This window comes from Emydura macquarii, unplaced genomic scaffold (genome assembly GCF_026122565.2).
Source record: "Emydura macquarii macquarii isolate MOO-44397 ecotype Brisbane River unplaced genomic scaffold, CSIRO-AGI_Emac_v2 contig_2636, whole genome shotgun sequence".
NCBI lineage: Eukaryota > Metazoa > Chordata > Testudines > Chelidae > Emydura > Emydura macquarii.
In genome coordinates, this window is record NW_027132773.1 from 5,761,647 (window position 1) to 5,775,627 (window position 13,981).

Genomic DNA, 13,981 nt, shown 5'->3' on the forward strand with positions numbered 1-13,981 from the left:
TGTTTTTCTTTCCTCGGGTGGTATGTCTAAAAGGTAAACAAAATTGGGAAAGAAAAAAGTTTCCCTCTCTTTTATAGTAAATGTAGATTTTTAAAAAAACCCATATAGAATTGTCCTTTTTAAGCTGATGTGCCTTTTAAAAACCAAAATCAACCCCCATTTCAATACTTATGCAATTTAGAATCCAATCCTGCAAGGCACCAAGTCCCAGAGACTTCAGTGGAAGCAAAGAGTGCTATTATTGTCACCCACCCAGGCACCTATGTGAATGTCCCCTTGGAAGTTGTAGTTGCCATTTTCTTAAGTCCTAAGGGAATGTATAATAGGGAGATAAATGTATATTTGAGAGATAATTTAATAGCGGAAAACAGGCACCATAGACAATCCTTTTCTCTACCAGTGGTATTGAATGTTTCCTACAACCCATAATACACTAAGATGATTCCAATAGACGTGGCTTTATATCTGTTTAAGTCAAGCTCAATGAGATTACCCATACTGCAAGTCAGCAGATGAAAAAACCATTGCACATCCATATAGTTTGAGACGTTCAGTCACTGCAATCCAGAACGTCTGAATCAGTCAGTAGCTGTACAGAACACACACAACCCAGTCAGCACTAGGAACGGTGGGGGATGAAGCATGCTCAGTGAGGATGAACACTTCACAGATTTTAGCTGCTGAACTCAAAGAACTTTCTACTAAGCAAGTGAAAACAGATTTTTTCCCCCACCCCCTCAAAGGCTTCTAACACAGCAGACTCCAAGCCAGGACGGTAGGGTAAAGCCAGGCTTTCCCAGGATGGGTTGATGCCAGACGTCAGAACTGAGAGCAGAGAGCTTGTCTCTCCGCTGCTCTTTATGACCTCCCTACTGATACACAGGGAGGAGAAATCTGTCTGACTCAATGCAGAGAAGACATGAGCCAGAACAGGGAAAATAGGAAAAGAGTAGATTAGGACATGCAGCTTAGTAAAACTGTGATGGGGGAAAGAAACTGTGATTGGGAGTTAGAAGGTGGAGACTGGGATTGACTGGACAGGGAGACTAAGAAGGGGAGGTATGAGGAAGGAGACAGGGAGCCGCTGAGGGAAACACAAACACTGCATAAGAAGCTGGGAGAGACTGGGACTGAGAACAAGTGGTGGGATTGGGGGGGGAGGGGTGTGAATTCACCAGTGTCAGCTATACATTTTTCTACTCCTTTTATATCTGTTTTATACCTTATTTCTGGAGCCATATACACTCTCTGTGAATTCAATTAAGAATGTCAATCTTTGCCTAATATTTATCAGTGAGGTTCTTGTCTGATCATATATTTCAGCCCAATCTGTTAAGAAATACCATATTGCAAGTAATTTCTACATCAGAGAAAGAAAGAAAGAAAGGGACAATATAGCCACCACTGTAATTGGGGATAAAACAAAACAAAACCAAAGAAAGAGTGCCATCTTTAAATCTCCACTTCTGCATGAAATAAAATATTCTAGCTCCCCCTGCTGGCTCAGCAGTTCAATACCATCACTTAGAGAAGGCTGGATAGGAAATCAGGAGGAGGGGAAAAAAAACGTGAAAAACCAATACATTTATTGTGTCTTTAATGGAACTCTGCAGGAAAACAATGTTTGCAACATTGATAGAATAGTTTATTTTTAAGTTTCTAAAAAGGCATTACAATAGAATATATTTAATATATTTTTAAACATATCAAAAGACAGGTTTGTAACTGCATGAATCATTTTATTCCAAAGTCTCAAAAATATTCACACAAAGGAAATTTCATGCATATTGTTCTGCTAAAAAAAGTATACTGCTTTAAGGGGGAAAATACAAGAAACTGTTACTACTCACTCCTCTGACAAATTTCAATCCAGTTTATGCTATAATTTTAGTTTTAAACATCTCTATTAGCAAACCAAATGAAATGGGTGGCAATCAAACTGATGGATGACTAATCTTTTATTTACAAATAAAAGTTAAATGGAAATAAAATTAAGTCACAAATATCTTTTCAAAAACAAAAATATGGGGTTAAAATTTGTGTTTTCAAGAAACTCAGGTTTACGCTTTTGCAACTCAGAAAGGAAATTTAATAGGTAACAAATGTACTGTCAAGCAAATCAACCAAAATGTTTGTGCAATCTCAGAGAAAAAAAGGTATCACCCTTATACATTCTCTGAATGAGAACTGCCAATATATTAAGCAATTTCCTTTTCTACCATGTGACAGACACATGCTCTTTAATTTATTCTTTATAGAATTCTATTCTTCAGTCCCTTATTGATATAAATATAGTATTTGTTGTGCATTAAGCAAGCACTCTATTTGCTTAGAGCACTTTTGTGCACACACCAAATGTAGACCTGGAGTAGTTCATCCTAATGAATATCTAAAAATGCATCAGCATTATTTCATTCTTACTATACCAAATAAATATGATAAAGTTACTAAATTACAGATAAGTGTCTTCTTGGAAAAAATACCTGGCATCAGGAGACCACTGACATTCTAAACCACAGACTTACATCTCAACATTTGTTTAAAACAGTAGGTTCCATTGAACTAAAGGTAGTCAACTTCTAATTATTTCAAATTAAAACTCCAACATGGTCTACTGTTCTTAGCATTTATCCACTGTCTGAACTGGAAAGGTTGAGAACCACTGTTCTATAGCAGTGTCTACTTGTGATCAAAATGCATTTCATTTTACAAATGCATTTCAACTACCAATGACAAATGTTTATATCAACATGCAAAATGTCTGAGTATATGAACTGCAATCTGTTAGAATCCACTGTTGCAACATGCATGGTGACAGTTCATTCCTCCACACCTGTGCAATTAGTTCTTTTTACTACCAAAGAAGTTACTATGATGAGTATTGTATTGGATTCTTGGTGGTCCTGGAGTAAGTAAACGCCAGTCATGGGCCTCTAAACCTGCCAGAAGACCATACTTCAAGTAGGTAATGAATTGCAGCAGAAGCCTGAGAGTGAATCCAGCTCAGTATTTGATCCATGATTAGTTATCTAAATGGTATAATAAATGTTTTAAATTTTAAAAACTCTTATGTTATCACTTAGAATTTAAATTATCAGTGAAAATGGTTTTGCCAGTTTATTCACTGCAGAGGAATAAACTAATATATCGTATGTTTAGCCACAAAGTAATGGGCCAAATTTGTCCCTGTCATGTAACTCCACTGATTATGTGGAGTTGAATAAGGGATTAATTTGATTTACCGTGTTTAGTTAAGAGACTGAATTATATCACAAAAACAAAGCTCAGAGTTGAGGTAGAATCACCACCATTAACTATTTCACCACAGTACTTGTTTGTATTTGGTCTATTATTTGTGGAAGAGGGCCACTGTAATAACTCAACATTATAGGCAAGTTAAAACTGGAGTCTTAGCTTTAGATGCAAGTTTCAGTGCTGTTGGTGTGTAGTATTTTTTTTAAGTAGGGCATAAATATGGTATGAAACTTTGTACACCAGATAAGGAGCCATTGTGTAAAATCTATTTCTGAGATTTTAGATGCACAAATGCAGGGCCCAAGCATAATTTTTTCGGGCCCAGTACAAACTTATAACATGGGCCCCCTCCAACACATACATACAACCCCATGAGCCATGAAAATGTTTTTCCTCATCGTATTGGGGGCTGCAGCCTGGGCCGGGCCCCCCAGGGCCTCCTGGCCCTGGTAAAGTGTACCCTTCCCCGCCTCCATGTGGGGCTCTGCACAAATATCAGAACTTTCAAAGTTATATTCCCAAAGCAAATGTAATTCTGACACTCTGTACATATATGGTATTAGTATTTTTACATTAAGGCATAAAAATTAACATTGTGTGGGCCTGATCAAGAGTTCATTAAAGCCAACAGAAATTTTTTCACTAACTTCAGTGGGCTTTGGATCACGTCCTAAACACACAAGATGGCTATATTACAAGTTGCTTTGGGATACACACATTTGAACTTCCTGATTTTTGTGTATCTAGAAGGAAGGCCCCCACATGGGGGGGGGGGGGGAGGAGGGAAAGGGCCCTGTCTCAATGTTAAATAACTTTCACTTAATACAAAAGCCTAAATTAAAAAGAAGCACTGCATGCCAATAACCTGACTTCAAACATGCACACAGCTGCTAAACAATAACTGCACATTTCAAAACTTAAATTGCTTTCTCGGGGGTAGCTCATTGGGTTTCTTTCAAACAAAAGGTGCCACTTTCAAATAGTATGAATGAAAAAATATCTAAAATTCAGATTTACAGTTTTTACATGCAAGGTGAAATCCTGGATCTAGTAAAGTCAATAGGAGTTTTGCCATTGACTTCACTGTGGCCAAGATTTCACCACCAGAGTTTAGGGCCCAATCTTGACACTACTCACATGATTAAAGTTATGTTTGTGTTTAAGCATTTGCAGAATTGAGGCCTTAAAGATTTTTTCTGGGGAAAAAGGGGAGAGGAGAGGAAGAACATGTATTTTAGGTAGTATATGTCGACTGAGAACTTGTTTGCCAAATTTCACCTAACACACATCAGCATTTGTAAACACTCAATGACTGAATTTTACAATAGAAACAGACAAACCCTTACTTACACCACATTAGCATATGCCACTACAGTAAGTTTTTAAAATAAACCTTTTACATGCACCTCAAAGCTGCTGCAGGCATGTTTATGAAGTGGTCATGCTTAAATTTACTTTACCTGAACATTTACTGTACCTGTCACGCTGCGTGTTAATGAAAAAATAAGACAGAATGTTAGGTAATTTTCATATATCATTTCTAAAGCTATGATAAGCTTTTAGATATGACATTTTAGAGTGTCACTATACCAGAAACCTACTGAAAGCAGCTTAGTGTCTTCAACAATGATCAAAAGTCAAATACAAAAATATTCTGTTTAGTCAGAGAAAAAATTAATATTCAGACAGCAACATTTCTCTTCCTCCCCACAACTCCTATTCTGAAACCCTAGCACAAATGACAGATGTTGGAATGCAAGCTTCCTAATAATACCTATAGTTCTGAATCCACTTAATAAAGAAACTGCATACTACTACTACTACTCTGGAATGTAAAACAGATATACAATACACAGTTCCTAATGAAGAGAAAATAATGGCACTTACTATCTCAACCCCAGCCATACAAAAGTTTAATAATAAACACAGCAAGCAGAATCAACACATTTCCCCTATGCTGAAGTTGAAAAAACATTACAGAGAGAACTCTGTGAGATACACAACTTCTTCACACACACATTTTAGATTATTATAGCATATCTTATCAATTATTTGGACCAATTCTTTTTAACTCATTCACATGCAACTCCCATAAACTTCAGTGGGAGCCAGTCATATGGATCTAATAGCATTAACCAGCCTCTTGATTTTAGAACTGGTTTAGAAGTTTTATACTATCAAACTCAAGGGCTTAATCAAAATACCACCCATATTAATTAAGTGAACTACCAACAACTAATGCACACGTACACAAAACAGTGTGTACACAAAACAGTACTTACGGCGTTTCTGGGAGACTGCCTGCAAACATGCTGTGACAATATCACAGTTCTTCTGCACTTTATGCAAAAGCCTGTCTTTCTGCTTCAGATGACGAAGCAACTTTGCTGACTGAACACAAATTCTGTAATTCAGTTCTTGTACTATAGCTGTCAGTTCATCAGCATCTGTCAATAAGCAGAACACAAAATTATTACAGTCCAGACTGAAACACACGACTTGAGTTCACAGTGTCACCTACGGTAATTGCTACAGCAGCCACTCAAAGGACCCAGTCCTGCAGACATTTATACATATAGCTTTATTAAAGAGAGTAGCTTTATTGGATGGGGCTACTCACATACGTAAGTGCTTTCAGGAGCAAGGCCAAAGTCAATAATTAACTTGCACACATTGTATAAGGGCAGAATTTCCATTTTCCTATTTTATAAATTTGTGCTTATTGTGACAGATATAGCTAAAAATACCTACTAGTTATGCTGCTATTACATGTATGCCTTAAAATATGGTTCTCTCTGAAAACTGTGTGAAAAACTGGAACTTTCTTATTCGTAGCTCTGATCCCCGTGTGTATTCAGAATCAGGTTCATGGACTTTATTTTTTTATTCTGGTTACATGTAGAATCAGCAAAGGGAGTGAGCTAGATTTTATTCTTTCCTGTATATCAGAGATGTTCACTAAGTTACAGTTACATTCATGCCAATCCTGACAAGTTTTGGTTCATTAAACGTATTCTAGACTGAACTAATCATATTGAAACTGCAAGTTTCCACTAGAGACTGAGGAAGACTGTGGTTTTCATCCGTAACATTGGATGGAGTAATACTGCTTTAAGAGACCAGATACAAAAGCAGAAAGCTGTTTAGACTATTTGAAGAAATTGGCAGGTTTCACTTTATTTTTTCCTCTGCCAACAAGATTGATTTAACCTCAGGAGAAAAGAGGTGTTTGTATAGTCTTTATCTGGTCAAAGGATACTAGTTGTAAGCAATATCCTTTTCTTAATATCTAGTGTCACGGTTGCTTAGTTTTCATTAATGTTCTTGAATAGGTTCATTTTGCTGTTGGCTGGCTTCAAGTTTTTCAAAGGGTAAGTCAAATGGTGTAACGGCCTTATTTACTTTTTCCATTTAAAAAATTGTTTTTTCCTTTCAGACTCAATTTATTTGCATATAAGCTAACATGTCAACTGCAAAAGCCTCAGTACATCAGAAATAAAAAAATGACCCAAATATTGACTACCTTTAATAACATAAAATGTGTAATGCATGACCAAGTTTACAGAGTTATTATGCTTCACTAGTTTAACACTATAGAAATTGCGCGTAAGGTCACACAGAGCTAAATAAATTCACAAAACCTGTTTCCTTAAGGTGCCCTCTATCTGGCAGCCCCAATCATTAAGGCCAAAAAATCTTTCAGGAACAAGTGACAGCTGGTCACTATTTGACATTTAGATAATTTCACAAAGAAAAAAATCTGGAACCCATGTTTTTTGTGACAGATTTCAGAAAAATATGAACAAGCGTTAACTAAAGATAATGGACCATTTTGCTCATGCTGCACCTGACATCATCACCATTCAAGTACTGAATATTATGACAAACTCCTGGTTACCCCCACCCACTTTTCCCAGGAGCTGTACAGGTGGAGGATGGGGCAGTTTCTGGGAGAGGAGAAACAGCTCTGTAGATGGGAAGGATGCAATACACAGTAGCAGAACCAGCTCTGGTTTGTTTATGCAAAGATGGGGGAAGGCTGGAGAGAGAATTTTTGAGCAGACAAAAGAAAAAAGAGTAAACCTTGTGCAGGCAGAGAAGATGAAGAGGTGGGTGGAGAAGTAACTCCAGGACAATAGGGAGGAGAAGATGGAAGTGCAGGGAAAGGAAGCAGGATAAAAGAAGGTGTCATCCATAAGCAAACGTGAAGGATTTGAGTGATGTAATCACTATGCCTGTGTACAAGGAAGAGTTTGACGCAGATCAGGTATAGTGAATAGAAAAGCGATTAGGAGACAATAGATAGAATAGGTTAATACTCCATGTGCAAGAGTGGATATTTTTGGAGGAATGTAACCCCTGTGCTGTTGAGGTGGTTGGACAGGGATGAGGGTAGAGTGCAGGACAGGATACGCCCAGTGCCAGTGGGGAAGGCATTCAGGGATGATGTTGGGGGCAAGATAGGGTATTCTTGGTGCTGATGGAGTGGTGGGGCAGGATACTCCCCATACCAGTGGAACAGGGATTCATAGATTCCCAGGCCAGAAGAGACCATTATGATCATCTAATCTGACCTCCTGTATAACACTGGCCATAGAACTTCCCCAAACTAATTCCTGGCGCATGTTTTTCAGAAAAACATCCAATCTTGATTTTAAAATGGTCAGGGATGGAGAGTCCACCATGACCCTTAGGCAATAGTTCCAATGGTTAATTACCCTCACTGTTAAAAATTCACACCTTATTTCCCATTCTGAATTTATCTAGCTTCAACCTCCAGCCATTGGATCATGTTATACTTTTCTCTGCTAGACTGAAGAGCCCATTATTAAATATTTGTTCCCAACAGAGGTACTATAAGCTAGCTAGCTAGAGTAGTACTATACCCCTAAAGCTAAATAGATTGAGTCCATTGAGTATATTGCTATGAGGCAGGTTTTCTAATCCTTTAACCATTCTCATGGCTCTTCTCTGAACCCTCTCCAATTTATCAACATCCTTCTTGAACTAGTGGACAACAGAACTGACACAGTATTCCAGCAGCAGTCACACCAGGGTCAAATACAGAGGTGAAATAACCTCTCTACTTCTACTCAGGATTCCCCTGTATGCATCCCAGGATCACATTAGCTATTTTGGCTACAGCATCACACTAGGAGCTCATGTTCAACCTATTTTCCACCACAACCCCCGAATCTTTTTCAGAGACACTGCTTCCTGGGATAAAGTCCCCAATCCTATAGATGTGGCCTACATTCTTTGTTGCAAGATGTATACATTTACAATTAGCTGTATTGAATCACATAGTGTTCGCTTGCACCCAGTTTACCAAGTGATTCAGATCACTCTGAATCAATTACATGTCCTCGTCATTATTTACCACTCCCCCAATTTTCATGTCTTCTGCAAAATTTATCAGTGATGATTTTATGTTTTTTTCCAGGTCACTAATAAAAAAAATGTTAAATAGTGGAGGGCCAAGAACTGATCCCTGTGGGATCCCAATAGAAACACATCCAATTGATGATGATTCCCCATTTACAATCACATTTTAAGACCTATAAGTTAGCCACTTTTTAATCCATTTAATGTGTACCATGTTATTTTTATATTGTTCTAGTTTTTTAAATCAAAATGTCAAGTAATAATCAAGTTAGTCTGACAGGATCTATTTTCCATAAACCCATGCTGATTTGCATTAACTACATTACTCCCCTTTAATTCTTTATAAATCAAGACCTGTATAAGTCGCTCCATTATCTTGCGCAGGATTGACATCAGGCTGACAGACCTATAATTACCAGGATCATCCTGTTTACCCTTTTTAAAATATGGCATAACGTTAATTTTCTTCCAATCTTCTATAACTTCTACAATACTCAGTCTTACTGAAAATCAGCATTAATAGTCCAGTGAATTCCTCAGCCAGATCTTTTAAAGGTCTTAGACGTAAAAGTCAAGTTATACTCCAGGGGGAATTCTGTACTACTGCGCATTTGTAGAATTCATGACCCCTGTAGATTTTTTTTTCCCCCCTGCAGAAAATACAGTCTGCTGGGGAGGCGCTGCAATTACACCTTTCACTCACCAGGGGGCTTCTGTGGCTCCAGAAGAGAGGGCAGCCGGCTAGGAAGAGAGAGGAAGAGATGCTGCTTTCCTCACAGTGCCCTGCCCATGTGGCCAGGTGAGGAGGCATGGGATATGGGGCAGGACAGACAGAGCAGAGCACAAAGGGCTGCTGGGGGGTTACATAGACTGGAATTCAGAAGAGCTAGTTGGGGGACAGACTGGGGTGGGGGCACAGGAGCTAGTGGATAACAGCACTGAGCCGGGGCTGAATGGGAGTGGGGGTACAAGGCCACATGGGGAAGGAGATGAGACAAGTGCAGGGACACATAGGGATGGGAATAGCTGGGTGGGGGTGCAGGGACATGGGGACAGGGAGAGGGCTGACTGAGTGGGGCTGCAGGGCCACATGGGGACAGGGGCAGATGTGCCTGCCTGAATGCAAGAGGCTAAGGGTCAGACAGGGTCTGCATTGGGGAGGCTTCCCAACTCCCTCATAATCCCTCTCTCCCCCCCAAAAAACAAACCTTTTCCATACTTCTCCCATCCAGACCCAACAATCCTCCAGGTTCACTCTCAGACTCCTTCCCAGCAATTACTTTCCTCTCCCGCAGCTCCTTTTACCGCTGGCTACCCCAAGCCTTTGCACTGCTTCTGAGGGGTGCAGGAAATATGTTTCTCTATTGTAATTTAAATGAATTATTACTCAAAGTTCTGTATTAATATGCCTTGTAAGAAATATATTTCTCAAAAAACATTTCCTGAATCATTTTTGTCTGTATTGTTACAGACATACTTGCTGACAGATACTGTGAAATAAATACCAAAATAATTGAAACTGGCATGGTTATATTGTGTTATTTTGACAAACTATGCAGAATTTTACTATATTGTGTGCAGACTTTTTAATTTTTTGGTGCAGAATTCCCCAAGGAGTAAAGTCATCTGGACTTGTTGATTTAAAAATGTCTAATTTTTAGTAGCTTCTGTTTAACATCCTCCAGAGACACAAGCAAAACCAAAACAGTATTATCACCATATGATGAGACTATATCATCTGTGTTTTCTCCAAATACAGAACACAAATATTTACTGAACACTTGCCTGTTCTGTATTATTTTTTATAATTCTATCATTTCCATCTAATAATGGACCAATACTAGTCTCAAAGTTCTTTTTGTCCCTAATATATTTTAAGAACTCCTTCTTATTGTCCTTAATTCTGCTGGTGATAGATTTTTCCTTGTGTCCCTTTCTACAATTCCTAAGTTCTGATGTATATCTATTATTATCAATTTCCCCTTTCTTTCATTTGTTACTTTAAAAGTAAAAATTTTAGAGGTACTTTCATTTCTCCTTTAAAACAGACTAAAAACAAAAAAACAAAACAAAACAAAACAAAAAACAGCACAACCTTCTTCCTCAGTTGTGGGCGTGTGGCTTTTGGAGCATCTAGTAAGGTTTTCTCAAATGATTCTCAATGATCGTTCACCTTTTTCTGATTAAATCCTCCATCCCAGCTGACATAGTTGTTTTCAGCTTTGCGAAACTGCTGCTTTAATAGGGCTATGTATCCGTATTACTGGTCTAGACTTTATTCTGTTTGCAGGGATGAGTTTGGGGTGCAAGGTAGGATACTCCCCGATACCCCCAGTACCAATGGGCAGGGATGAGGTGTGGGTGAAGGAAAGGACACCTCCGGTGCCAATGGGGTGGACGGGCAATAGGAGATGGGGGTCAGGGCAGGATACTGCCAGTGCCGGTGGGGTGGCTGGGCTCCCTCCTTTACCTTTCTGGCCCAGATACTCGATCTGGTGCCGCTGGCTCGGCCGCTGCTGGAGCTCCTGAAGGAAGCGGGACTCGGCGCTGCTGCTGCCCCTGCCCCCGGGGAAGACGTCGGAGCCGGCGGACGCTTCGGTGGAGCTGTCCACGCTGTCCTGGTGCCGCGCCCGGCCCCCGCAGCTGTACAGCTCGGTCAGGAGGCCGCTCACCAGCGACGAGGTGCGGCCGGACCTGCCCGTGGGAGCCTCCTCGTCTTCCTCTTCCTCCTCCTCGGCCAGGCTGTCCGCGCTGCTGCAGCCCCTGCCCCTAGCGGCCGGGGGCTGCGGGCCGGGGCCGCCCGCTCCTGCTGCGGGTTCCCAGGAGCTCCCGCCCTCCAGGTCTATCTCCAGCAGTTCCATCCCCCAGGGCCGGTCCGCGCGACCCCGGCCGGGCACAGCCTTGCCCCGCGCCCCGGCTTCCTGCGGGCCATGCAGCGCGGCTCGCCGCAGCAGCAGCAGCTCCGGCGTCCCGGCGTCCGAGCGTCCGGCCGTCGGGCCGAGTTCCGGGTTGAGCCTATTCTGCATCGGGCAGTAGGGGAGACTCTCTACCTGACATGAGCTTCTCTGCCTGCAGGAGCAGCCGGCCTGGCGCAATACTCCCCTCCCCCACACAGCGTGGTAAGAGCCACCCTGGCACCGCGTCTGGGTCTTGCACCTGCTGCAGGAATCACCTCCTGGGACGCTGCACCTGCTGCAGAGGGGTAGGAATCCGGACCACCAAGAACGCTGCCCTGCTGGGGAACTTTCCCAGGGTCCGGGCCACAAGCCCATCACCGTCAGAAAAACATGCAGACTAAATTATGGATATTTGAGCTTGAGGAAATGTTATTTATATAAACCTGGTGAGAGAGTACGTTTGTATCTATGTATATAGCTGTATGGCATAGGATGGGAGTTATGTTATGGGTTTGCCCTGGGCCCAGCGAAATGTTATTTGGGGCCTGATGGGGAAAAACGCAGCACTGAAGCACCAGGAGAAAAACCACACTAACTTCCCCTACTGGCTGTGCAGCTAGATTCTCCCAGGAATGACCTGGTTGGTGAAAAACTGCAGAGTGAGTAAGGAGTGTTAGAGAGTACACTGTTTTCTTTAGTCTAATACAGTTCATTGTTCAATATTAGAACGAAGCAATTGTTCCTTTGATCTTTTCGCCATTGATATATGACAACACAGCACATGATTTCCTTTCTTCTTTGAACAGCCTGCCAAGTGTATACATTTGTGCGACAGTACCTGAGCCACATAAGAGGGGAGCAGCAAGCCATGTTCATGACTCCCTCTTTCCCTTTCCCAGCAGTAGCCAGCTGCACAGATGATGTTGGCTTTATGAACATAATAACAACAATATTTAGTTTTGTTATAATAGCAATTGTGATTCTTTTCAGGAGCTCTGCTCTGCTACACTGGACTTCAGTTCAGCGCTAACAAATTCACTTTCAAAATTCTCTGTGTAGTATATTTCTTGGCTAGGCTCCTGTATAATTTTCTCAGTTCAGAAGCTGCAGTCTCACAGACTGCACCTGAATATCATCCAGTCCTCAACTCTGCCTAGTCATGTATCCAGGCAATTGTTTTTCACAGTTACCATGGCAAATTTATTTTCAAAAGAAAACAAAATTTGTTGGAAATGACCTGTTTTACTGTGTAGTTGTCCCTGGAGGGAGCCATTGGGAGCCAACCTATCCCAAGCCTAACACAGTAATAGAAAACAATTCAAGAAACCATGTTCTGTGACTAGGGATCACCCAAAGCACATTTGCCTTAGTTATTCACAACAGCACCCACTTTATATAGTATTCTTCTAAATGGTTTGTATGTTCTTTTTAATGTATAAATTACAATATAGTGTGCAGCAACCCAAAATGTCCTAAGAGTTGCCTGTCACAGACATCATCTGTGAGTTCTGTCTATCCATATCAAATGGTTAATAAGGGTTTCTTTATTAAGATGTCTCCCACTTTTGTTACCTCTTCACTGTAATGTGCATTGCTGAATCTCTCGTGTACTTCTCAGTGTGTCAGTTATCTGAAAGGCAGACCAGATAAGGGGAAATTTACTGACATAAGTATACCAATATATTTATACTACAATAGTTCTGGTTATTTTGAAATAAATGTCCACAAGAGGAATTATACTGCTATACTTATAATGGTATAATTATCCTGGTATACTGGGATACCAGGATAATTATGCTGTTAGATTTCTACACATAGATATGCCCTTAGTCTTTGAACCTACACCAGCTCCCATTGAAGTCAATAGGATTTTTTTGTCAATGACTTCCTTCAATGGGTTGTTTGTAATGTTGGTGTAGCGGTGTTGATCCCAGGATATTAGAGAGACAAGGTGGGAGAGGTAATATCTTTTATTGGACCAACTTCAGTTGGTGAAAGAGACAAGCTTTGGAGCTACACAGAGCTTGTCTCTTATTTATTACAAATGACTTTTACAGAAGCATATACATCTCAAAATAAAAAAGGACTACCTAAACAAAACACTACATTGTATCTCATATGTGACAGATATTAGTTATATCACTTAAAGCACTAGAGGAAAGTGTTCAGAAACTACAGTGAATAAGAACCAGAGTAGAATAGAATAACAAGCATCTCCAGCCTCATAAATATCATGTTAGAAGGTCATTTACTTGAGCTGGATTTTTTTAAAGGGCATCTTTTGGTATAACAAAGAAAATTAAAAACAACAAGCAAACAAACAAACAAGACCAAAACTGAGAAACAAAAATCAATTAACAAAAACAAATTACTAATAAAAACAATAATCCTACAAGAAACAGATTTTTTTTTACCCTCAAAGAAGAGCCATGACATCCATTGGG

At 40.3% G+C, this 13,981-nt stretch overlaps 1 protein-coding gene across 3 annotated transcripts in view; it reads right to left on the reverse strand.

The window, feature by feature from the left end:
* TBC1D30 (TBC1 domain family member 30) overlaps nt 1–12,052 on the reverse strand; it is a 91,624-nt gene extending 79,572 nt beyond the window's left edge. The window contains exons 1-2 of one of the 3 annotated variants that reach the window (XM_067564094.1): nt 11,111–12,052; nt 5,538–5,702 (exon numbers count right to left, since the gene is read on the reverse strand). In XM_067564094.1, the coding sequence (XP_067420195.1) occupies nt 5,538–5,702; nt 11,111–11,912 (967 nt within the window). In that variant the 5' untranslated portion in view covers nt 11,913–12,052. The remainder of the gene's footprint in view (nt 1–5,537; nt 5,703–11,110) is intronic. The other 2 variants (XM_067564095.1, XM_067564096.1) reach the window with 2 other exon arrangements.
* Between the last annotated feature and the right edge of the window lie 1,929 nt (nt 12,053–13,981).